Source organism: Lissotriton helveticus, chromosome 8 (assembly GCF_964261635.1).
Source record: "Lissotriton helveticus chromosome 8, aLisHel1.1, whole genome shotgun sequence".
Lineage (NCBI taxonomy): Eukaryota > Metazoa > Chordata > Amphibia > Caudata > Salamandridae > Lissotriton > Lissotriton helveticus.
Genome location: NC_136069.1, coordinates 431,713,194 through 431,740,330, shown reverse-complemented (window position 1 = coordinate 431,740,330; position 27,137 = coordinate 431,713,194). Strand labels below are relative to the sequence as shown.

Genomic DNA, 27,137 nt, shown 5'->3' with positions numbered 1-27,137 from the left:
GTTTCCCCCGGCCCCTACCGGGCCTCTAAACACTCCCTCCCTGCTCGGGCCAGCTCCTCAGTGTGGCGCTCGAGCAGGAGGAAAAGATCAGATCTCCCGGCGAGCTGTGGGAGTCCCCAGCGCCTCTCCTCAGCGCCGGACTCCAGAGACACTCCTCCAGGGGCATGCGCGGTAGCGCTTAAGCTGAGGACGCCTCCCACCACGCTCGCTCGAAGGGAAGTCACTTCTCTCCCGGGCCTGCTTACTTCTGTGCCCCTCCTTCCGGGGATATCAGCATCAGACGGGGCATGCGCGAAGGCGCCTTCACTTTCCTCTCACTTGGGTCGCTACAGGCAACGCGTCTAAAGCGCGGTAGGCGCCCCCGGGGTCCCGCTCACGAAGGGAAGCCTCGCAAGGCTTCTCAGGCTCAGTGGATCCCGCGGGGGGGCTGGAACAGAGCGCAATCGGTGCCCCAGAGGTCCCGCTCCCAGTTCAAGGAAGGGAACAAGTTCCTCCCCCCACACTTTCCACCTAACAGGCGGGGAGGCTTGCCACACGCCACAGGACCAGTCAGTGGTAAGGAAATCTTGAAGTTGTTCAGTGAAGGTATTTCCTTTCTACACTATAACGAAGAGGGGGGACAAAAACGGGGGGCTCCTTCAGAATAAAGCCACAGAACTCTTCCTCAGCACTAATCCCCTATCCCTCCTTACTGGACAGACTAAGGGCACAGGGGAACTCTTAGTTCAGCTCCCAGGGCAGGGTTCTTCTCAGCTCCCAAGACTACTAGAATTAACCCCTTCACCTATCTGTCCAGGATCAGCAGGATGAGCTAACTTGGCTAGGACAACAGGAAATGGGAGGTGGAAAAGCCTTGACAGAGGGCTACTCTTGTAGAGGAAACCACCCTTCAGGATCCTACCCCTACCAGACCTCAGCCTTCACTCTAGCTGCTCCTCACTGACAGACAAAATGGCTGCCCAGCATTCTGCCTTATATAGGCTGACCCTCAGTGGTCCAGAAGGGACCAGAAGGTTCTGGAACGCCCTATACTGGTCTATGGGCAAGTTCTGGGTTTGGCAGTTAGGGCAGTTGGTAGCCACCATTTTGTGTGGTTCCAACTTTTCCTGTCAGAACAGGCCTCTGGGCCTAAGGTGAAAAACCATGAGGGACAAAAGAACACCTATCCCCTTCGCCAACACCTATAAAAACTAGAGGACACAAAAATTATTAAGGGTATGAGGGGCAAAAAGGGGACAAAATAAATAATAAATTGGAGGGACTACGCAAAAAAACCAGACAGGTCTAACAGAACTCATATTGTGATAACCTATCAGTGGAAAGGTGTTGGATCTTAGTGGTGAGGAGGAGTGCAACAACAAAACCAGGAACAGCTATGATCAAGGTCATACTCCGTATAATAGTTTTAGAGGCTTCAACAAAGTGGACAGCAGCAGCCCCAGAGCAGAGGCAAGGAGGGAGACCTGCCGCTATTGGATCTAAAGCAGTGGAAAAACCATAGCAGTGCTATGGTTTTTCCCGATCTCCATGAACTTCCACTAATAATCCAAGGGCAAATCCGTCTAGTCATGACACTACAGAGTAAATAGTTTGGTGTAATCAGGGAGCCCGAAGGCAGACGGAAAAGTCAGAACTTGTTTTATTTGCACAAATGCATTTTTAGCTTCCTTAGACCATTGCAATGGTTCAGAGGCTTTTCAAATTTAATTCAGCAAAGGTTTAACCATTGCAGTGCACCCAGGGATCCGCTGTTTACAATATTAAACCATGTCCAAAAAAGTTCATACTTTGGAGATAGTTACCAGACGTGTTAAATTAAAGGTGGCTTCAATCTGATCTGTTAATGGCACTTTCCTGCGGAGATATGATGACCTAGATATCATAAATAGGGAAAACAAAACATTAGTTTCTTTCCCTATGAAGCTGTGTGCCCTTTCTTAGCAACTTCAGTGCGAAGACTACAGGAGTTACCCTTGCATTGGTATAAAGTAACAGATGTAAGAGCATCAACATATTGATCAAAAGTGGAGTTTCCGGAAAAGATGAAGGTGTCCAAATTTTGCTTTAAATCTTGAGAAAAAATCAATTGGAACTCTTTAAATCCTTGAGTCTCTGCCAAGCCAGTTGGGATTTACTGAATGAGATCATGAAGAGAAACTGACTCAATGAATGGATATGAAGAAGAAGATGGAACACAAATCCAACACAGGGAACCAATGGACATTTTTGGGGATATAGGAAAGGATGGTTGCAGGTTTGGGGACTACAGGCACACTATAGATAATAGCATTATTAATAGCTCCTAAATCCTGTTTGAATATGTACATATTGGTCTTTTCCGCTCTTTTTCATAGGGGAAGAGTAATATTATTAGCCTTGCTAATAATTGGCACCAAAACACCCTGTTTGATAAGATCTGTGTTAACATGACGAATTCCTGTTTCAGCTTTGGGCTTTAGATGGTATTGAAGCATACGTGGTAACTTCTTCATAGGATTAATCTTTATTTTAACATGATCAAAAGAAAGGATACAACTCACATTCTTAGGACCTGTGGATCATAAGACTGAAGGCACCTGCACAAGTAATTTAGACAGATTAAAATTTAGAATTTAGACACTTTAAAATGATCTGTGTTAGATCAGCAAACAGTCTTGCACAACTGAGCGAGGACCTCCTCTCCCTTGCTCTGTGGTACATTGAGGTAAACTCCACCTGGACTACAGGAAACAGTGCAATTCAATTTACATAGGTGCAGGGCGTAAGAGAAATGTCCATTTGTCTGTGATGGAATCAAGAGTTACAGAAACAGGATTGGAAATGTGTTGTGGAATTTGTTGATTTGCATTGCCTACTATATCTGTTAATAAGCCAAAGAGAGGTAGTGAAGAGAATGCAAAGGTTTTAGAGCAGCTCGACTTGTTTCAGTATCAGTGACTCAGGTATTCGTATTTCTGTTTGTCTTAAAATCAACATAAGGCTCTTTCTGATATAATCTGTACACATTGGTCTTTCCCTAATCTCCACCCCCACCATCGCAATGGCCATCCCCCTGGCTACAAGATGATTCGCTGTGACAGGCCCCACTAACCTGAAGGAGGACTCGCAATTATCCAAAATGACACCATGGCTTGCACCAACTCTTCAGATGAACCAAGCGCCGCTCATGAAACACCTGCACTTCCAACTGCAGCTCAGCCACTCCACGACCATCTCAGGCACCTCACTTACCGACCGCCAGGACCCCACACAACCTTCAGGAACCAACTCACTGACTTCATCCCCCCATCTCCATCAGATCCAATGATTTCCTCCTGTTCAGCAACCTCAACATCCATCTCGATGACCTTACGCACCACAACGCCACCAACCTCCTAGAAAGCCTTGACAACATCTGACTTACGCAGCTTGTACAAGGCCTGACTCAAATTGCGGGATACACATTCGACCCAATTTTCACTGCAAGCAACAAGATCACCTTCAGCCACACTTCCCCGTTCACATGGACAGACTATTCCATTGTACACTTCTACATCAGTGCTCCCCACACCAACCAAATCTAAACCAACCATCAATCTCAGCCACAACTGCAACATTACTGAAGCAGACTGGATCAACGCCCTCAGATCCAACCAACCAGCCTTCAAAGGTGACCTACAGAACAACCTATCCACCTTCAGCAATTGGATCTCAGACTGCGCCAACAACCTGGCCCCCATTAAAAAGACCAGACACACATGAACCTGCGCTCAAGCATGCTGACATGGAGAACCTAGGAGATTCCAAGCACTATTGCAAGCAGCTGGTATGAAGATGGAGGACCAGCCAAGACAACACTTACAGACACCTACAAATCTGTACTCACAGATCAAGGAAGCAAAACAAGCAGCCCTTGTGATCAGACTCGAATCCTGCACCAGCTCTGGCATAGAACTCTTCCAACATCGTCAAAGAATTGACCAACCAGATAGCCACCACCAACACCATCATCCCCTCACAGATCCTCTGCTACGACCTTTTGGACTTTTTCCACAACAAAGGGTCTGATTTAGATCTTGGCAGACGGGTTACTCCGTCACAGCAGTGACGGATATCCTGTCTGCCGAAATATGAATCCCATTATATCTCATGGAATTTATATTTCGGCGGGCGGGTTATCAATCACTGTTGTGACTGAGTAATCTGTTCGCCGTGTTCTAAATCAGGCCCAAAATTCTTAAAGTTTACTCCAACTTCGCACCCCAATCCAACAGATGACATCATCACGCAACCCCCTACCATCATCAGGAGCAACCACCTCCTAACGAACTGGATCCTTCTCACCACAGATGACACTGCCAGAATTATGCAGACCATCCGCTCGGGGTCCCCCTTAAGACTCCTGCCCTCACCACACGTACAACCTGGGAAGCACACTGATCAGCACCAACCTCCCCACCATCAACTGCTCCATCCTCAGCTGAAACGTCCCAAACAGCTAGAAAAACGCAGAGGACACTGCCCTGCTGGAGAACCCTTCGGAAAGCCAAAAGATCTCAGAAACTACAGGCCCATCTCCCTCCTCCGCTTCCTGGCCATGTCCTGGAGAAAGCGATAAACAAGCAGCTCTCGGCCCATCTTGAACAGCCCCACCTCCTGGACTCCACCCAGTCAGGATTCCACAGCAACCACAGCACAGAAACTGCCCTCCCAGCAGCAACAGATGGCATCCGAATAATCATGGACAGAGGATAACCTGCTGAACCTCTCGTTGGACATAATTTTCCATGGCACCCTCCTTGCCAGGAATCGGGAATCCAAGGACTATCCCTAAGTTGGTTTGCCTCCTTCCTCTCCAAAAGGACACAATGAGTCAGACTCTCCACTTTAACCTCTGAACACAAGAAGCTTGTCTGCTGAGTCCCCAAGGGCTCAGTCCAACCCAGGTCAACGTTTACATGGCACCTTTCACCAGCATCATAAGAACCCACGACATCAACATTGTCTCCTACACCGATGACACTCAGTTCATCCTCTCCATCCCCGACACAAACACCACTAGTAACAACTTCACTGTCTGGTTGTCCAACGTAGTCAACTGGATGCGAGGGATTGACTCAGACTCAATATGAACAAAACAGAGATTCTGATCTTTGGAAATAAGAACTCCCCTGGGACTCTTCCTGGTGGCCACCCAACTTGGGTCCCACACCTGCCCCCACTGACCACACCAGAAACCTCGGCATCATCCTTGATGACAAGGTCTCGATGAACAAACAGGTCAACGCTGTGATCGCATTCTGCTGCCCCATCCTCAGAATGCTTTGCAAATTGGTTCCGCAGGCACACAAGGCGCATGGACAACCAGGCCCTCATCACCAGCAGGCTAGGCTGAGGCAACACACTCCACATCGGCATCTCCAACTCACGCAAAAACTCCAAAGCATCCAGAGCACTGCCGCCAGACTCGTTACAGACGTCCCTAGAACCGCAGACTTCACTCCCTACTTCGCGGACTGCACTGGCTACCCATTAGGAAATTCTGCAAATCTAAGCATCTAATCCATGCCTACAAAGCCCTCCCCAAAGCAGGAACAGCCTATCTCAAAGACCAGCTCCAACTCTACCAACCCTCCAGACAGCTACGCTCCACCTCTCTGTCCCTCGCACAAATACCCCAGCAATTCCAGAAGCAAGACAGGAGGATGCGCTTTCTCCTTCATCGCCACCAAAAGCTGCTAATAGCTCCCTCTACACATCAGGACAACCACTCCACAACTTCCGCAAGAAGCTGAAGACCTTGCTGTTCAACTAGAAGCACTGCTGGACTTACTCACCCGTTTCAGCACCTGGATATCCTCACAGGTGATAAGCTGAGCCACGCAAATCTACAAAACATATGGGAGTAAAGTGTTCAAGGAACAGTCAGCATCTCCTGAGCTGGCCTAGCATTCAGGGTACTGATTCTGTGTGACCTAGGTAAATTCAGGTGAGTCAGATTAACAAGGTACATTTAAAATACAATCAGGACAATCTCTTTTCCAATGTCCACGCTGCCTAAAACTAAAACATGACCCTCCAGCTCCTGAAACGTCTCCCCGACCTCTTCCAGTCCTCGTCCCAGTTCACCCTCCTCCCCGTTGACCCTCCTTGTTTCCCTCGTGAGTGAGCTCCTCAGCCTCTCCTGCTAAGATTCTGTTGCATGTTCTGAAATTTTAAAGACATCAGCATAAATTCAGCAGTTCCTTTCTTGTGTTCCTGAGATGCCATGTGATTGCATTCCACATTCACTGGTTCAGCGAACTTTTTAGTTTGCTATCCAATAGAGAAAGTTTTCAATTGATTTTGTACATTTGCTGTCACATTTGCACAAAATCAGCACCCATAGCTCCCTGAGATATTTCCGCAGGACAAAGCCCGAATACCTATCAAACACATCCTTAAACCTGTCTAAGTCATCAGTTGGTGACTAATCTGATTTGTATACAATTTGAATTCTTCGATCAATCAGTATTCATTACATTACATCATTATTAGCTTTATTCGATTTCAGTATAAAAATCATAAAAGCAACAACAGTACATAAATATACACCAATACATCAATACATTTCATTTCATAAAAATTAACGTCTGTTAAAAAGAGATTAAATCAATAAGAATACATCAGCTAATCAATGAGCGGCAGGGAGAGTGAACAGATTAATTAAAAGCGGGGGTGAAGTGGCCACTCAGTACAAGACCACTTCTAGCCGTCCGGAAATTACTCTGTGTTGCTTGGCATAGCGGCGGGGCATATAATGTTCTGGGGTAGAATGCACTTAGACTCAAAATAGATATAGGACCATCACTTATTTGTGGTTGCCAAGATTGGAGGTATGGGACGACATATGTATTACTAAATTTCACGAGTACCAAATCACCCACAATGTTTTTTGGAAGAGGTCCTAACCAGCCCACCCTTCTAACACTTAATATAGTGCCATCTAAATTGGGGGGCAGAGGTCTATTTTTGGTTAGCCAGAACACTACCTTATTCCTTAAATCCTTCTGTCTTTCGTGTTTCCCCTTTGGGAGTTCTGGTATTCCTGAGAGGACACACACGATCGGAGCTGCCTCTGGTGGCAAATGTAGATGGATAGTTTTGTGTGGTATAGTGTCATAACTGGCCGCTATTCTTTTTTGAGAAGACATTTCTTTGTTCAGACCAGCCCTAGGGTAAGAACTCTGTGATGTTATAGCGGCTTTCGAGATATTTAAGGTTTTCATATGTGGGGCGGCTAATTGGTTACGAGTGGTCTTGCTTTGTATAGTGGAATTAAGCGTTTCTATGGGGGCTGAACGCTGTGTTTGTACGGATCCTCCCATAGTTTTTGTACGTAGCGAGTTAGCCTTTATTGCTTCCTCGACACCTGTGAGCCTGTCTCCTAAGCTAGTCATTTTGTCGATCAACGGAGATATAATTGACTTCATCATATTTTCAAGCGCAGACAGTAGAGAAGCCTGTGTAGATGCTTTCGATGTAACAGTACTAGGGGTATTGGGTAGTGAAGGATTTGAGTTTAATGTTTGTTGCTTGGCCTGACTGCACGTTTGTTTAGCCTCATCTCTCTTCCTTTTGGCAGAGAGCACCTGGGTAGAGACTTCGGGTACAGAATTTGCTGTTGGTTGTATTATGAGGGGCGTAACCTGTAGAATTTGAGTTAGTTGGGAAGGACTACTGGACACAGGACTAGTCGTATCTATAGGGGAAATTGGAACGGTAGTTTGTACATTTACTAATTCCACAGGGGCGTACGAGGATTTACACAGTTGATTTAGTTCTTGCAGTAATGATATAGCTGGGGCTGTGTCAGCAGTCTGTGGAGGAGAACCCATTCTGAGCGAACTAACGATGACTGGGGATCGTTCTATTCTCTCTAGTTCGTTAGCAATGGGCAGTATAGCACTCTTAATATAATAGTCCATTGTTCCCCTAAGCAAATCACCCTGGGAGGAAAGTTTTCTAATGCCCCCCATGCAAGACATAGTATAACGGCTTGTAACAATAGTAACTAAGTCAGTATCGACTACCGAGCTATGGTGACCCTTAGGAAGGACCTGTAGAATGAACCCAGGGTTGTCGGTGGATATCCGCACCTCTAGTCAATATACTTCCAATCTTGGTTCAGAACCAAGAGGGGGGGCTCCGGTCCGGCCTCCTCTGGCCTGTGATGGCCTTAGATGGTCACGCCCTTGACCCGGGCTTGCGACGCGGAAGGGGCTCAGTCTATTTCTGCGCCTTCTGGGTACGTCTGTGGGCGGGGCAAAGTAAGCAGAGGTTTGTGGGGGTTGTGGTCCCCCCGCTCGGCGGCCGCGTGTAGCTCCGGTCACGGCAGCGGGGGGGACCAGCTGCCAGTAAAGATGATTGCGCCGACTGCGCCCTGTACACCCAGTACCTCAATTACCCCGGTGAGTTTTTCTGTTGCAGAAGACCGCCCCCTTTTATAATGCACCTTCCTTTATGATTTTAGCGTTTATTTTTCCTCTTTTTTTTTCCCCTCAAAAAGTCTCAGCAACCAAAGCCAAAGAAGTCTCAGGAGAATGATCTCCCCCTTACCCTGCCTTCTGATAGCCCCCAATGATTTTTCCTCCCCCTGGTTGTCCAGCAGCAGGCAGCAGCAGACAGGTACTCTGCGCTTATGTTCGAGATGGGGTGTGGGCTTGGTCGTCTTTTCCACCTGTTCGTGCTGTCCGTGTTCCCGCTGTAGGCTTTAGATTCTGTCCGTGTTCCCGCAGTAGGCTTTAGATTCTGGACTGCACCAGGTGGACACATAAGCGTGGGGAGTAGCGAGGCAGTCGACGAAAGCAAGCTCAGCATGAGCGCCACTCCAACGTGCTGACCAAGGGCTCAAAGCGGCCGCCACTCCACCGCTGCTTCAGTGCGCGCCCACCAGGAATCAGCCGCGGGACAAAAGGATGGCGGTATGCAGCAGATCTCCGTGTCTCCGTATGGCTGAGTGACCGAGAGCCAGAGGCAGCGCCGGCGTTTACCGAAATTACCGCTTGTATCAGCTTGCAGCGGTCGGCGGTCGGCAGTCAGCGGCAGTGTTCAGTGCGGGGCGGCCATTCACAAGGGCGGGGCTTAGCAGATCCACCTACGGGACAGGCGGGCAATCAGTATTCACTTGGTACACTTCTGCAACAGCATTCATAAACCATGCTTGCAACGGCATTCCATAAACTATTCTTTGTTGTATTCAGGGTCCCTCATTCTCTGGGGCCTGTCTCGGCCACTCTCCTTTTTCAATCAATTGGTCCCTTACTTCACTAGGTACAACCAAACGCAAAAATGTATTCCCTTCAACCAGGTAGACCTGTACTTTTAAAATATACCTTTCAATTCTTCTCAGAACTGTGTAGGGTTTTCTTGAATGCTAGGAAATTGTCTATTAAAACTCATCAAGTCAAGGTTCCAGATTATTCCCCAGGGCATGGTTAGTCTCTAAATGGAAGGAGAGTGTTTGGGGCCGGTAAAAAGGAACTTTAGTCATCTGTGCCACTAGAGGAAGGAGAGGCATCTTCCTTTCCTTTATGACTCCATTCCTAGCCTGTTGCTTAGCAGTCTGTCTTAAACTTTCTTGGATGATATTAGAGCTGTTTTCACAGGGATGCCTACACCCAACTGGTACCGAACCAAATTGAGGGCTGGACCAGTCTATGGTTGTGGAATATGCATCTCGTCTTGCTAATCATGTGTCCCTTCTAGCACCCTATTGTCGGTAACCACCATCACAGTGCTCGCTCGTACATTACCTCCTTGTTCTCCTTGACCGGGCAGTCTCACTGGTGCTGCCTCATTCCTTTGGATGGGGAGATTGAAGCCATCTAGTAAATACCCCCATTCTCCATCCCAGTTGTCCTTGGTCCCATTTTATTTTTCTTGTGGTTCAGTGATCTGGGGAAATAGATAGGGATGAGGCAGGGGCAATAGGGGCAAATGCCCAATCTCTGTCCTTCAGATTGCTTACTTGGTTTTGCAGTCTCTCCTGAGTCGGTTTCATAACAGGGACTTGGGATCCATGTTTGCATTTTTTCACTTCCTGATACCAATTCAAAAAAGCTGGCCATGGTTCTGCATCTACTTTATTTTTCAGAGCCTTCAATAATCTTGTTTCAATATTTTCAAGCATTCCAATTCAAAGGTCTGATTATCAGGAAAGGCATTCTTCCCATTACTGTCAGAAAGGCCTCCTACTCTTTCAGAAATGTACTTACCTCTACCGTATTGGTGGTACACAGTCACCATTGCGTCTTCTTCACTCATACATAGAAATCAGAAAGGTGTCTCACAGTCTTGTGCTGCAAGAGGGGGTGTAAAGCAGGGCAATACGGGGGCTCTCAGGTAATTTCTGGTAACTAATCTCCTGGAGGGAGGAAAGGTAGTGTTCACTCACACTCACAGAAACCCTCGCCTGCAGACAGTCTTTGCTTATAAGGCCAGAGAGGCTAGCAAATGGGCTGATGGAGCTGGATCAAAGCGATTCTTTAGCACACACATTAATTCTTCAAGGATCTGCACTATCTTTCCTCTATCGGCAGTCCTCTAGCGTTTGCTTGGTTTATACCATAGATGACAAACACACACCATCTCTTCTGTAGGACTCCTTCCATTCCTACCTGACCAATCACACTCTTAGCCTGTCATCTCCTACCCAGATGACACTTTGGTGCACCTTCAACACATTACATACACAGAAACAGAGCAAAGCAAAAAAAAATTAAACATAATCAGACTTGGCCTTAATTTAGTTAACCATGCTTACACTATCCAGCCAGATTACCGGTTCCAGTGCTGGGCCATGATCTACCTTGGTCTTCCAGGAGAAATCTCACCCTTATCTTAGTGCCTGGTGTCACTGTGGAGAACCCAAGCTAGGGCTTGTAGCTCCAGTGTCTGTGTTAAGACACTTTCCCGCTTATAACACACCAGGTTCTGTGATAAACATCACGTTGATGGCAAAGACACAGCAAGCATAAAATATGTTACAGACAAATTGGCAGGGCAACTGACCAGCGCTTTGTCATCTGAGGTGTTGGAGAATACAATGCTAAATTTACTTCAATTTCACATTTCTTTTATAATTTTTCTATAATGCAGCAAGCGGACAATAGTATATGTGATGCTATACGAAACTATCCTATCACTGGTAACAAGCAGATACCTAGCTCTTCTCAAAGGAAGAACGTGAGAAGACCTTGAAGACTTGATACATGGGGAAAGATAGAAAGCCGACCACCAAATCTGTAGTTTTTGCTTGTCTATGCCAACCTCATAATAAGGCTAAACTTACTCGAACAGCCAGGCTAAATGTACAACATGGAAAAACAAAGTGCCGTACTTTTAAGTGTTTGTTAATGTGCAATCATGCAAAGGCGTTGTCTGTAAGCAGGAATAAAAAACAATTTCACAATATGGTTCAACCGAGATTATGTTTCAGGGTCTCAATTGCGCCAACTCTAGCAGCAAATAACACATTCACAGAGCATCAAACAAACATATGTCTGACCTGTAGTTGCTTAATTACATTCCCGTCTGAATTTTCAAGATCAATCAGTAATTCCTCTTTTCTTCTTTTTAACTTACTGATAGCATCTTTTTTTTCAAGAAGTAAGTTCATGATTGGTAATTTGCTCTCTGCTTCTGAAAATAGCCGTGTGTGGTAAGACATTCTTTCCCGATATACATTGTTTCTTGACAGCATTGCTTCAGAATCTTCTTTTCGCTCTTCTAAGGTAAGTTTCAGCCTTACAATATCTGCGTACACTGACTGGTTGTGGGTTACAAGGCATTTACAGTTGAGATTTGTAGTTTCAATTTCCTCATCTTTCTGATAGATTTCTTTTTCTGCTTTCTTTGTTTCTGCTAAAATAGTCATTCTTTGTCTTTCAAGTTCATTGAAGTGAGCCTGCAAAATATGTTAATGCTTATCAGAGAACTCAAATGCATCTATAAGCAATAAAACATTGCGACTATCAACTACGGTCTAACTTTATTCTCAGTAACTCAGAATTTTGCCCTCAGTGAGCATGACGATCATGCAAAGTTCACTGAGGGCTTTGCATTTGAAAGATTACGAGACACAAGGATTCTGCTCTGAAGTCGAGGAGGCACCAAACTGCACCCATCTTTCAGATAGCGGCTACTGCCTCTCTGAGAATGACAGTAGTAACAACATAATCATAAAAAGCATTGGCACAATCAATAGGTCTCGCCTAAGAGCGCTATTGGCTTTTGTCATTATTTTTAGCCATGCTGTACAGTATGGGGATGCAAATGAACAACAGATGGTGGGGCAGAAGGGAAGGCAGCACAACGACATCAGGGTGGGAGGGCGAACTCAGGCAGCAAGTTGAGAATGGAGGATAGGCAGGAGGAGCTGGAAGAGCAAACTGACAATGGTGGGGAGTTGGGAGGGGATTGATAACGGATGTAAGGCGGGAGGGGATAAGGAGCAAATGGTAACGGAAGGCAGGCAGGAGGGGCTCTTAGAGAAAGTTGACAACAGGAGATGGGTGAGGGGGCTTAGAGAGCGAACTGACAACGGAGGGTAGGTGAGAGGGGCTGAGGCAGCAAGCTGACTGGCAGGTGGGAGGGGCTGGGTCAGCAAGCAGATAATGGAGGATAGGTGGGAGGGACTAGGGAAGCAAGCTGACAACAGGGGGCACAAGCGTAGGGCGAGCAGCAAGCTGCCATTGGCGAGCCGGTGGGAGTGACAGGGGCAGCAAAATGACAATGGAGGTTGGGTGGAAGGGGCTGTAGAAGCAAGCTCTCAGCATTGCACTGGGCAGGCAGGAGAGGAAGGGGCACCAATCTGGGAGGAGGGGCTCAGGCAGTAAGTTGAGAATAGAGAGTGGGCAGGAGGAGCTGAAAGAGAGAACGGAGGGCAGGAGGGAGGGGATGGGTGCAAGTGGTAATGGAGGGCAACCAGTCGGTGAGGTGGAGCAAGATGACAAGGGAGGGTGGGTGGGGATGGGGAAGCAAGCTGTCAACGGTGAATGGGTGAGAGGGCCTGGGCCAGCTAGCTGACAATGGAAGGCAGAAAGAACAGCAAGCGGACAACAGAGTGCAGGCATGAAGGGTTGGGGCTGCAAGCTGACACCAGAGAGGCAAGGCAGGGGATGGGGAAGCAAAGGGACTATGGAGGGCAGGCGGGGCAGGGCTAGCACACAGACAATGGAGGGCGGGCAGGAGGGGATGGGGACGCCGACGGACAGTGGGTAGGAGAGGATGGGGAAACACACGGACAATGAAGGGTGGGTGGGAATGGATTTGGAAAGCAAGAAGGCAATAGTTACTGGTGAGACCGAACCGCTGGAACTTCAAGCCCCAGCCTGCTTTGCGGCACGGACACCGCCAACGAGCTTCCTTCGCGCCAGAAGGCACTTAAAACACTGCCAGTACTCCCGCAGCGCGGGTGCACGGGCAAAGCCCGTGTCAAGGGAATGCACGTCTGCACCAGTCCGCAGCCAGAGGAGGCCGGGCCGGGCAACCCCCCTAACAACTGTTACCTGAGCTGGTGGACTATCAATCTTGAAAAGGTACTATTTGATTTCACAATACATGGCTATTAAGGGCCACGAACATGAGTAGACTTATAATTGCCAAGGATTAAAGAGGCCAGGGAGTGGTGGGGACACTTGACTCCTTTTTGTTAAGGGCTGAATCTGCCCTCATTCCTGAAATTGAACTAACCGAGCATCGCCTTTCATTGGAACCGCAGATTCCCCAGGGACAATCAATTGTTGTTGGCTGTCCTTCGCAAAACAGCTCTCAAGACTCCTCAGTACAGGCAATACAGTCATTAAATATGTCATCTGATCAAGAAACTCCTACACTTTCTAAGCATGAGAATGACAGAACTAGGCCTAGCATAACTACGAGGGGCTGGAAGACAAAAAATAAAACCAGACAAGACTGTAGCAGTGAGGCGTTACCTAAAAAGTCAAGGGGGCGGGGGGCCTCAGAAACAGGAAACATTAGAGGCAACAAGAAGCGAAATAGTAACTGAAAAAAACAACCAGACAGAAACAGTGCGCAGGGTTTCTGCTTAATGTCGGAAACTGATGGATCCATTAGATTACCACTGGGGACAAAAGAGGAAGACTCCTGGAAAAGACTAGAAATCATTGTACCTGTTTTAATTGACCCTGTGTTACAAAAATTGTTAAGGAGTGAAGAAAGACTGTAATTTGGAGGGGCGATTTGCAAATAATGGCCCGGTTCTTCGTGAGCTACATTTGGGTAGAGACTCTGACACAATGTTAAATCGAGGAGGGAGGCCAGAGGTAAACCCATAGGTCTCTACTTTGGACACCAGTATAGTACACTGCAATAGAACTCAGCGTAGTCTCCATGGTGTAACAGCCCATTCGGGACCTGTTTTACAACCGGGAGGACCTCCCCCCTCAGCAGACCGGAGAGGCCATGGGCAGCAGGCCCAGGAGCTTCCCATGTACAAGCATTGAATACCCCTAATGCAGCATTAGCTGCTACAGGGATGATCACACTGGCTAATGGGAGAGCGATCTTAATCAACCAAGCCCTCGAAGATCTAACTTTAGATACAAAACGTACTCAAATGAGACCTTGCACCTCCCGCCAGAAGCAACCCCCTACACTATAGTGCTGACAAACGTTTCTCCTCTGCCCCTTTGTGCCCCCGAGCACTGGACAACTCTGAGAAACAAAGCGCTGCACCTACTGAATGCCAGAACTGGCCTAACCGATATTCTCTTCTCAGAATTCAAAATGGCAAGAAGAATTGGCTGGGTCGGTAAATCAAATAAACACCTGGCAGGTGACTGTGTTGTCTTAACCTTTAGATCCCCGTACCTGGTGCAGTCTATTCTTGGTAGGGTGGGAAACCAACTTAGTATCACCCAGGAGATTAACATTGTACCACTAGGGTACTTTTATAGACCAGCTAAGACCATGTGGAATAACTGCCTGGAGGTGAATCATACAAGCAACATGCAACACAGGTTCAGAGTCCCAGTCAGTAACCGATTCGACACCTTTATTACTTTTATTTTTTTCTTCAGAGTTTTATATAGCGCGAACTAGACCCGAACTGAATCAGGTATCGTTTCGTTTTTTCGTTTGAAAAGCTTTATTTCGGTGCATTCACCATAAAAGCATCACAAGGGTTAATTCAACATATATCATTAACACAAGAATTAGCAACATTGGTACAATTTAGCATCCAGTCGCCATAGAGCAAACAGTTAAAATAAAGTGCAAGTGCGTATGGTCAATACTTATACACATGGAAGAAAACAGGAATAATAATAAAAAGCCACAGTGGGTAATACAAAGGTTTTTAAAACAAGAGGAAATACTCTCTTTTCTTTTAAAAGGTCAAAATTAAAAATTAATTACCATAGGTCATTTATAAAAATATTAGTAAACCAGGGCAGACCGTGTACTATATTCAACCACTACACGGACGGCTCCAAAAACTTCCTCCTCATGCACCACATTGAGAATAAAAAACGAGAAACAGAGTAGACTATTGGGAGGTGGGACTCAGTTTTCAATATTCTATAGGCCTCCCTAAAGTGTCTTGTGCCCATGTTCTTACAAATTTGTACAAGCCAGCGTCTTCTTGGCGACCTGTAGGAGTCACACTGAAAAAGAACATGCACCTCAGTTTCGTCCACTAAACCACATGCAGGACATTCAATCATAGCCTGTCCCCCCCATTTTTTAACAAACGATCGTAGGGGGAGGCACCCATACCTGAACTGGAGAAACAATTTTCGTGCCAATACTGGTTGGATGCTATCCAGGATGGGCTCTGCCTGATAAGTATTTTTAATTAAAAGGAATTCGCTTGTCAGCCATCCCGCTGTAGAGCTACGCATCGTCTTGGACAGCCGGTATTCCCTATAGGCAGTCACCAGTGTATTCCTACTTAGTGATTGTGACACGGTTTGGGGCTCATCCCACAAATCAACACGTCCCAGTTCCATACATAAAGCCTTAAGGTGCCTCAACCAAGGTATCTTACCCACCCCTTTCAGCCCCAGTATCTCAGTTAATTCCTCACTATACGGGGCTAGCTCGGGAGTGCTCCACAGGTGTCTCCAGAAGGTCAGTGGTCTAAGTGCGGCATCCTCGGTAATTGGTCTAATTCCTAAGTCCATTCTCAGCGGGATCAGAGGAGTGCTTTTGGGGAGGCTAAGAAGCTGTCTAATGAATACATTCTCTGTGCGTTCAAGGGATGCGAGTGCACAATGGCCCCAAATTTCTGCACCATATAACGCAGCACTTCTTGCCTGTGCCCTATAGGCCTCCATAGGTGCGCAGACCTGCTTGTGTGATGCCCCCTTAAAGAATTTATGGATACCTCCCGACACCTGGGTGAGCTTCAAGTTACACTTGTTAATCTGTGCTCCCCAATCCATATTCTCCGTCAGGGTAATGCCAAGATAGTCAAACACCACCACTCTTTCGAGTGGTAGGCCCCCCAGGGTCGGATTACTGCGTGTGGTTTTACCGCCATTAAAGACCATATATTTGGTCTTCTGTAGGTTTATCTCCAGACCCCGATGTTTGCAGAAGACAATGAAGTTGTCGAGCGTCCTCTGGATACCCATAGGGGACTTGGCCAACAACAACGTGTCGTCTGCAAACATCAGGGTATCAGGTATCAGAGCGCTTTACATAGCACCAATTACGTTACATGAGGACACGCATTCATTTTAGGCGCGAGGCGATGAAGTGATTTGCCCAGAATCACAGGAGGTTTTTGGCGCCGTTACCGAGACTCGAACCCAGATCCCCAGGTCCGAGGTCGAGCGCCCTAGCTGTTAGGCCAACTCCTGATATAGACTGACTAACTCACTCTGGAAACATCTACCTTACCAACAAGCACGAACTTGGTGGCTATATCACTGGTACACCAACCATAAAGAAACTCTCCCTTGATGACAGGAAAAACAGAATGAATAACTATTCTCTAATGCCAGTCCCAAATGGGCGCAGACATGAGATCTAGGGAGCTAGTAGCTTGATCTGCACAATACCTACAAACTCTAAAAAAAATCTAGACGTAAATCAGCCATCGCTCATTACCCAAGAACCCCTCCCAATAACTATAGATCATCAGGGCCCTCAGTTAATGTTGATAGTACCATTTGCACTATTTGCAACCTTGCATTTTGGAATAAAGCAGGCTTGCAGGCTAAGTTAACCAACCCTATATGGTGTGATTTCATACCTAATTTTGACATATTATGTCTTCAAGAAACATAGGCGATTGATGCATTCCATGTAAATGGATTCAAAACCTTTCACACCCCAGCTGTCGAGGTAGCATGTGGTAGGCCAAAGGGGCAGCTATGCTTATATATTTCAAACAGGTTAAATATAAACAAGATAGAGATGTATAATGAGAAGATTTACTACCAAGTGATAAAAATGTATTTGGACAGAAGACATTGTATTGTATTGACAAACTTTTACAATAACATCCCTCCGGAACAAACGGGGGAAGTTATGGAAGAAATGGTTAATGATCTGAAACGAGTATACAATGGCTATGCCAAGGATACAGTTCTGATTTTGGGAGAGGGTTTTAATTGTGTCTTGATACAGTTGGTAAACAATGTGGATTTATGAATGATGATGGGTCTAGTTACACACATTACCGACACTCAAATTTGGGGGAACTGTTTAACGAGATGATGTTTTGCAGTGATCTAGGGTTTGCAAATGAAATATGTGTTAGGCCTGTTCCGAAGAGTCAGACCTTTAATGGTAGAGGGTTGTACTCCACCATAGATTATATATTAGCATCAAACATCTATGCAAATAGACTTCAATCATTCCATACCCATAATAACTCTCTCAGTGACCACTTCCCACTAAGTGTGTCTATATCAATGCCGGTAAGATCTTCTGGTGAGAGGAAACAAATCAGGTTCTGCAAAATCTCACCTTAAATAGGTTAAATGAGTATTCCTTGCGATGGACAGAGGTGAACCCTGTGGATATCACTAAAGAAGTAGTAACTAAGAGTAAATCAGCAGTCCACTTGCCTGAGCGAAACAGCTACTCCCGATTGTGTCCTCTCTTCCTTTCAGAAGATTTCAGAAGCTATAAGGGAGGCTCTATTCATGCAGAGCAGAAATAAAAAGAAAAATCATGGGTGGTTTGATTTGAAATGCACATGTGTGTACGCTAACGTGAAGAGTGAATTACATAAGGTTCCAAGAAATCCAGCTAATGTTAGGCAGGATAGAGTGGCATATAGGCTAGCACTCAAAGATCGGAAAGCATCCCTTAGAAATGAGGTATGGGAGTCCCAGCATGAGACCTACTTATCGAAAGACAGCTCTGCTTTTTGGAGAGCAGTGAAAGCCCCATATCTGACCCCTGGTGATGGCCCATCAATAGAAATAGCAATAACAGAAAAACAATGGGCAGAGCACTTTGATATGGTGTATAATGGCGGGGCGAGGGAGGATGTTTTAGATATTTATTACCACAGGGAAACAGCGTTGGTATCTATTTCTCAACACTCTGATCTCCATTTTAACCTGAAAGAAATCAACCAGGCAATCGACATGAGCCTAGGCGGCAAGGCTCCTGGGCCTGACGGAATCCCTGTAGATCTATTCAAGGCTTATGTGTTACTATGGGGACCACTCATAGCCCAGATAATAAGAGCTAGTTGTGTTTCACCTTTCTTGACTACGTGGACTGAATCGATCATATTGCCAATATTTAAAAAGGGGGACCGCCAGGATCCGGGGTGCTTCAGGCCAATATCATTATTGGACTCTCTGATTAAAGTGGCAGGCCGTGTTATCCTGGAACGTCTACAAGACTGGGCCGAGGCCAACAAGGTTATGTCCGATATACAATATGGTTTCCGCGAGGGCTTAGGGACAGTCGAACAGAGCCTTAATTTGACCTTTATATAGGAAAATACATATAAGCAAAGCAGGGTAGACTGTTCCTAGCCTTCGTGGATCTCACCTCAGCTTTTGACTGCGTTAGGCATGACAGGTTATGGGAGATCCTTGAGGGTATGGGGTGGACATAAACATAATTAATTTTCTGAGACGGCTATATATTGATGCAAGGGCAAGAGTACGATACAGTATCACTGGTGAGTGCTCTGTTCCGTTTCCGATTAGGAGGGGGGTCAGGCAAGGTTGCGTGCTTGCCCCCTTCCATTTTAATATTTATATTAATGGCCTTGGTGAGGCACTGATAAAAGACTGTCAAGATCTCCCCAAATAGCTGGACGGCCAATACCTGCGCTTTTATACGCGGATGACGCAGTTTTGATGTCACATACTCAAGTTGGTCTGCAAAAGGTGATACATTCCTTTGTAGCCTTTATGTGTCACCTTGGCCTTGGAGAAAACACCACAAAAACGTTTATAATGCGGTGTGGCCACGGTAGCCGTAAATGCAGGAACATATATATAGAAGGACAGAAGATTATGTTTACTAAAGGTTTTTCATACATCAGTATACTTTTCTCTAAGAATGACCGTTGGGCTCAAGCAGTCCATGCAAAAAAATTGGGTGTTTTAAAGTCTATGGGCGCTCTCCTAAATTTTTCAAGAAAGTTAAGCAGGAGGCCGCCTGTTGAGCATATTCACATATATACGGCAAAATGCATTGCCACGTCTATCTATGGGGCTGGGATTTAGGGTTTTGTAGATATGTATCCTTTCCAAACTGTGGAAAAAGAACTTTTACATTACATTTTAGCTGATCAAGTTGTACATCCTCGTTTATCTGCCATTCTGAATTGGGTATACCGTAAATAGCTGATCTTATAACAATGTAGCCCATTCTTTTATGGCACAGGATCTGGACATTATCAAAAACTGTACTCAACCAGGCCATTTTATTGGACAGCCTAACACTGGAGGGAGCTCCATCAATCCCCTGGCTAATGTATGTGAGAGATTTTATGCGTGACCTTGGCCACCCAGAATATTTTACAGATCCTAGCACTACGATTAGGCTTATGAGGAAAGAGCTAAAAAAAAAAAAAGAGTGTCTTTCATGACAAGAGATCATAAAGCCTACCGTGCGGTACAATCAAATGATTTTAACAACCCTTAGTATTCAACCTTATCTGACAATGGTTCCTAGGTGCTACGACTGGCTCTTATTAACAAGGTTTAGTTTTGGGATCTTTCATAAATTGGTATGCTTCCCTAAAATGAACGATTGGGATAGAGTTATGCAACTGTGTCCTTGTGATAATCATTCAGAACGATCCACCTTGCACGTTGTTTTATTTTGTAAATTTTATAATGAATTAAGAAAGATGTGGGTCGTAAAAATTCAGAAATCTATGGGGAACAGACAATGCCGCCCAGTGTTCATTGTATTACAGCACCTGGAAAATGAACATATAATATGGAGGGTTGCCATGTTTTTAAAGAAGGTTGTCAGTCATAGGAAAAGTATTGTAACATAATCATGCATGTGTAATGAGGCAATAGAGAATAACAAACTAAGATTAGACAATAAAATAAAACAGTATGCAATATACGAAGAACTATCAGACATTTATGCAAAATATGTTCACATTTTAATAATTGTTAAAAATTCCCGTGGTGGAAATCATACAATACATTACAATCTTTCTATATGTATATACACTTAGATACTCTATTTGTATCCAACTACCATAAAAAACAAACATGAAAAAAGTGGCAATTTGGTCTCAATTTTGTCTCGACGCGCCTTCTACGATAACTATTGCAGCCTGTCTTACAGTCAGAATACCTTTGTAAATAGAGTTTTCTTTGTTTTTTAAAGATACGACCTGACATTTTAATTAAGAAAGCGCTGAAGGTCGCCTGGTATTTTCAGTTATTTTTCCATAGACAGAAGGTAAATTAGTTGAAATAGACAACAAGGAATGCATAGAAAAAGGGAACAATAAATAGAGCCTTATCTTATTTCTCTTGTCTTAGTTTATCGATTACATACATCACGAGAATGAACGTTTTGGCCACTTATCATGTTGGTTCCAGAACTTAGTCAAGGACATCTTCGTGACATCAATAAAGAGAAGTCAGGTAAATGTCTTAAACTACAAAAACGTCAATTAGCTACTCGGATGTAATATGTATTCTTAATCAGGAACCTCTCTCTATCACAGATTAACATCTTCCCATAAACCAGAACTGATGCTCTATCAATCGAGCATCTTCTCTTTTGTTTTAATAAAAGTAAGTCAATCTTGTTATATATATATATATATATATATACAACATTGTATAGGTTTATCAACTAGATTTTTAGGTCTCGCCTCTCAATGCGCATGCGCATTGAGCGGAGCGAGACTATAGGGGCTTAAACAGACTTTAACTAACTGGCGATTTGATGCTGTGCCCGTGCGCTTTTAAAATGCGCTTGCACAGCATCAAATCGTCAGCCATCTGTTGCCCAGCTTGGTGCCGCTCCACCCCCAGCGGCACCAAAGGCTTTCACGGCCGGCCGGCCGTGCTTTCAGTTTCACGGCCGCCGCCAGGCCGTGTCTCCTTATTTAACTTGTTTAACGAGTCAGCCCCTGAAAGCTCTAACTAGCTGTAGTTTCAACAACATTTTATGGATTATGACTTTAGAGGGAAAGCAGGGCCAGCGGAAGGAGCCAGCATTTCAGATTGCTGCTGCTAAAACAATCTCGCTTTGTAAGTTCAGCCATTAAACTCGCAGCTAGCTGCACCTGGAAAGAAAGAATCCAGTCTCTTTTAAATCTCCCGCGATCACCACAATGAATAGGGGGGATTCGGGGAAATGTAGTTGCTTACGTCTTTTAACCTCTGTTTTGGTTGTATTTAATGTTTAATGCTGAATAAATTAAGGCACGATCCAACCCGAATTTATAGGAGCATTATGTGAGGCATTTTATCACTGGAGTGTAAGCGTGTACCTTTCTGGTAAGATTCTAAACAAATCGCAGTAGATTTTGAGGAAATGCAGAGACAAAAATAAACGTAAACAAAGATACTACCAACCATGTGCGTCTGATAAAAAGCTATGTAAGTAGTCTAGGTGTGACGAGGCACCTGGTTTTAAAAGCCACCCAGAAAGCAGTTCTGTTCACTCTGTTTTAAGTACTTTGCTACCTAACCCAAGCAAAGTGCCTACACGTTTTCAGCCATTGTAGTCAGTTAAAGCCATTTTGAGCTCAAAAGTTGAAGGTATGCGTGAAGAGTTCGCGTGCCTATGCTACAAACCTCCTGTGAAGTGTGCGCCTGTTCTGCAGTGTTCTGCTCTGCAGCCGCATTCCTTTCCCTCGGCGGCCACATACCCCGGCCGGTGAATGGAGACATTAGGGTGAGTTTTCATTTCTTTTTTGTGCATGCTTTGTGTTTGTTCTTGCGTCGGGCGTGTACATGTATGTGATCTAGACTGCTACTCATGTATGGGCAGAAGGGGGCGAGCTCTACTCTGGGCAGACCCAGCCTGACAGGCTCCCGCAGGGCGTGCGTTCTTGGTTCATTGTCTCGCGCCGGGCAGCTGGAGGGGTAAAAGTTAGTTACTTCCTGGTGCTTTGCTCTGGGATTTATAAGTAGGAGGACTTCGTCGGATGTTTACCGAAACGATTTTGATGCGACTGTGTGTGCTGAGTGTCTGAGTGGTATAATTGCTTCGAAATGGCTAAAAGGCAGAGGTCTGCACGGAATGTAGGAGGCACATTTTGGAGGGGTAACATTTACTGATGTTGGTCTGCCTCGCCGTAGTTTTGTGGAGGGGGTGTAAAAATCGTAAATGTTGAGATTTCAAGGCGGAGTGTGCATCACTTTAAGCAATGTTGCAAATAAAATGCAATACTCTGAAGTTGGTGTCATTATCCATCATGCGAAGGTATATAAACAAAGCATTTAGTAAGTTGCAGCGCCCAAGGTCTCATTGTCCCTACCTAGCTTTACCGACCAAACCCCCGCTTTCCTCTCGTTTTGTTCTTTAAAAAAAAAAATCTCGTTTCCTGTAGCGCCCCTGCAATGTTCCTCAGGTCCGAAGCATTCCAAATGAAACCGGGGAAGTTTTTAATTATGGTAGGAGTGCTGAAAAAGCAGAAATTAACGTAATGAATGTAAATTATGAGACGACCAGACTGACCTAGTTACCTAGTGACTGTTATGCAGCGCTAAACTACACCAACTTCTGGAAATTCTTTCTCACAAGGTCTGTGCTTCTGAAAGTTATTAGCTGGTATCCACAAATGTACATAGACAGACGTGTTTACTTTCCTGATTAAAGTGGTATGTATGCGTGGGGCTGGAGAGCAGCTGTGCAGTTTGAGCAGTGCTGTGCTTTTACAAAACGGTGCCTGTGCCCTGGAAATGGTACACGTGTTTTGTTACTCCCACACACACCCCACCCTCCGAGTCAGGTGATGTGTGGTGTCAACATGTCCTGTAAATCAGAAGGTTTGCTTCTCTCCTCTCTCCCTCTATTTACCTTCCCCCGGCTCTCCTTTTTCTCCCTCTCCCCATCTGCCTGCTCTCCCCTCTCTCTCCCCTCTGTCCTTCGCTCTCGTCCTCCTCCTCTCTCCCTCTACCCTCTCTCCCTTTCCCTCTCTCCCTTTCCCTCACTTCCTTCTCCCTTTCCCTCTCTTCCCTCTCTTCCCTCTCCTCTCTCCCCGTCTCCGTCTCTCTCCTCTCTCCCCCTCTCTCTCTCCTCTTTCCCCCTCTCTCTCCTCTCTCCCTCTCCCTGCTCTTCTTTTTCTCCCTCTCCCCATCTCCCACTCAGCACCACCACAGCATCACTCAGCACCACTCACCATCACCACTCAGCACCACCACTCAGCACCACTCACCATCACCACATCATCACTCAGCATCACCCCGCACCACCACAGCACCACTCAGCATCACCACATCATCACTCAGCGCTACCCCAGCATCACCACATTATCACTCAGCACCACCACATTATCACTCAGCGCCACCCCAACATCACTCAGTGCCACCCCAGCATCACTCAGCGCCACCCCAGCATCACTCAGCACCACCACAGCATCACTCAGCACCACCACAGCATCACTCAGCACCACCACAGCATCACTCAGCGCAACCACAGCATCACTCTGCGCAACCACAGCATCACTCTGCGCAACCACAGCATCACTCTGCGCAACCACAGCATCACTCAGCGCAACCACAGCATCACTCAGCGCAACCACAGCATCACTCAGCGCAACCACAGCATCACTCAGCGCAACCACAGCATCACTCAGCGCAACCACAGCATCACTCAGCGCAACCACAGCATCACTCAGCGCAACCACAGCATCACTCAGCGCAACCACAGCATCACTCTGCGCAACCACAGCATCACTCTGCGCAACCACAGCATCACTCTGCGCAACCACAGCATCACTCAGCGCAACCACAGCATCACTCAGCGCAACCACAGCATCACTCAGCGCAACCACAGCATCACTCAGCGCAAACACAGTATCACTCAGCGCAACCACATTATCACTCAGCGCAACCACAGCATCACTGGTTCAAATATGTTCTTTCAATGTTTCAAGCTGCTTTCAAGCCTTATTACAAATCACAAAAAGATGTTAATATTTCACTTCTGTTCTTGGATTTTCGTCACAATAAAAAACACTCAACATAATCTTCACAAAAGTTATTTACAAACGTTTAAGCTATTGACATTGCAAATTAAATAAATTATTTAAGTATTAATTATTTTAAAAAATTAAAAGCCATTGTTATTTGTAATATCAATACATCTAAGTCACGTTGATACAAAACATGTTGCATTACAAATGCTATAGGTGTCACATTTGCGAAAGTTAGAACTATTGGCATTGTAAATGACAAAGCTATTAATTTAGCTATTTTAAAAAACAACACATAAATAAAAAAATGTCATTTATAAGACCAATAGCTCAAACTTTCCTAATGCGAGACCTATTGCATTTCCAATGCTTGTTATTTTTATAACTATTGATAATCAAAACAGAAGTGAAACATAGCAAGATGAGAGCGAACGTAAATGGATTCTGCCATTTCTGACCTCATGACACAAGATCATTTATCTATCAGTTGCATCCCAGGTCCTTCATTACATTAACGATATAGGTTGTTTTTTAGACATGAGTACTCAGACATTATTGTAATAAAAGTATGCAATTATGAGGAGTATATATTTAGGACATATACATATGTATAAGGTATGTGATAAGATTGTATCTTGAAAGGTTAAGTTTTGTATTGTGAATTTGATGATATTATGTAACAATTTTGTGATTTTAAATTATGTATTTAAATTTGCAGTGTATTGTGGCTATTCCTGAAGAAGGCGTGTTGTACGCCGAAAAGCGCGTCGAGACAAAATTGAGACCAAATTGCCACTTTTTAATGTTTTGTTTTTTATGGTAGTTGGATACAAATAGAGTATCTAAGTGTATATACATATAGAAAGATTGTAATGTATTGTATGATTTCCACCACGGGAATTTTTAACAATTATTAACATTTTAACATATTTTGCATAAATGTCTGATAGTTCTTCGTATATTGCATACTGTTTTATTTTATTGTCTAATCTTAGTTTGGTATTCTAGATTGCTTAGGAGTGATATTTTTCAACGAGTTTATCCCTGTCTTAGAAATTGTGTTATTCATGGTTCAGGGGGTCCTTGCTTTTCTCACTTATAATGAGGCAATAGATACAGTCTTTTTATGGAATAATTTTTTATTGATTATTTGAAACATTTTAAACCTTTTTTAGCTGTTTAATGAATGAATATGTTTTTTCATTTTAAGTGCTTTTATGGTTGTGTGATACAACAATCGAATAAAGCTTGTCTTTGACTTTGACTTACTGGGGAGCAAACTGAAAAGGGGTGGTGAAAAAGCAAGAATAGGTAAATGGGTAGAAAGCAAGAATTGCAGCAGAGGGAGGGAAAGAAAGAGAAATATGGAAGCGGGAGAAGTACATGAGGGTGACAGCTGGAAAACACATGCTCTCGCAGAAAGCTTAAACAAAAAGAACTAACAGTAGCATCTAAAAAATGAGTAGGGGAAGGACACAGGTAATGCGTCCATACTCTGGGGAGAAGCAAACACAAGAAGAGGAAAGAAATCCTATGGAAGAGGACTAACATAAAACAAGCAAAAGAGAGTGACAATGAGGCCAGCAATGGCCAGCAATGGACAGAATGATAACATGTTTCATAACTGACAGCTCAGTTGCTGTCTTAGGTGAGACCTAAAAACAGATGGTCTGGTCAAACTAATTGACTTTGCCAATGCTTGTTTGCAGATACTGCTTATGTTTCCAGGATGGGTACATATTGCTTCATGTTAGTGTTTGTGATGCATTGTGTTAACTAATGCATTGAAAATGCTATGTAATGTACTTGCCATGCCTGCTGTCGGCTGTTACTTCTGTAGTGACATTAACCCTTTATGTGGGTGCATACGCAATTTTGGCATTTGCATTACAAAGTAAAATAGAAGTGGCTGAAGCGTTAAAACGGTTTGTGTTCTTAGATTAGGTCCCACTATTTAATTAATACAAATCAACTGTATGCTGTCATTTATGATTAAATATATTTTGTTTACTAGAGGTTTGTTACCAACGAGAGCTGTAATTTGTGATTAAATACATGTTGCTTACTAGAGGTTTGTTACTAACGAGACTCGTGCTGTACCAGCCAAGTGCAAACAGACCAAATTAAGTCCAGGTTGTCATGCACCAACACAACAAATGGGCTTGGTTCTTAATTAAAAAAAAAGGAATAAATAAATTAAAGAAAGCAAGTTGCCCCAGTGCCGTAAACACTTGTGCTGAGATGGACGGTGGCCAGGCAGTCATGAGTAAAACAAACGGAGACATTTATGATTCCAAGGTGGCTAAATTGAATATAATTACATTTAAAGTGTGCATCAGTTTAACATATTCCCAGTTTATTATCATACCAAACACTTATTGTTTTTTAATGTATGGCTTCTGTCTAGGGGATCATTTTATGTTAAGGATTGTGACTTCTATTTGTAACATTTACAATCTATATATGTGCTTGAAATAAACACATTGCTAGCCACATTTTACTGCCACCACTCGAAAGGATAGCTATAATGATAATGTTACACCACAGA

General features: G+C 44.7%; 1 protein-coding gene across 3 annotated transcripts in view; it reads right to left on the bottom strand.

The window, feature by feature from the left end:
* Positions 1–27,137, bottom strand: part of CCDC122 (coiled-coil domain containing 122) — a 221,979-nt gene that overhangs the window by 140,109 nt on the left and 54,733 nt on the right. For 2 of the 3 annotated variants that reach the window (XM_078657302.1, XM_078657303.1), the window contains one exon: positions 11,528–11,926. In XM_078657302.1, the coding sequence (XP_078513428.1) occupies positions 11,528–11,926 (399 nt within the window). Of the gene's footprint in view, positions 1–2,533; positions 2,577–11,527; positions 11,927–27,137 lie in introns of those variants that run through there. The other variant, XM_078657304.1, reaches the window with a different exon arrangement.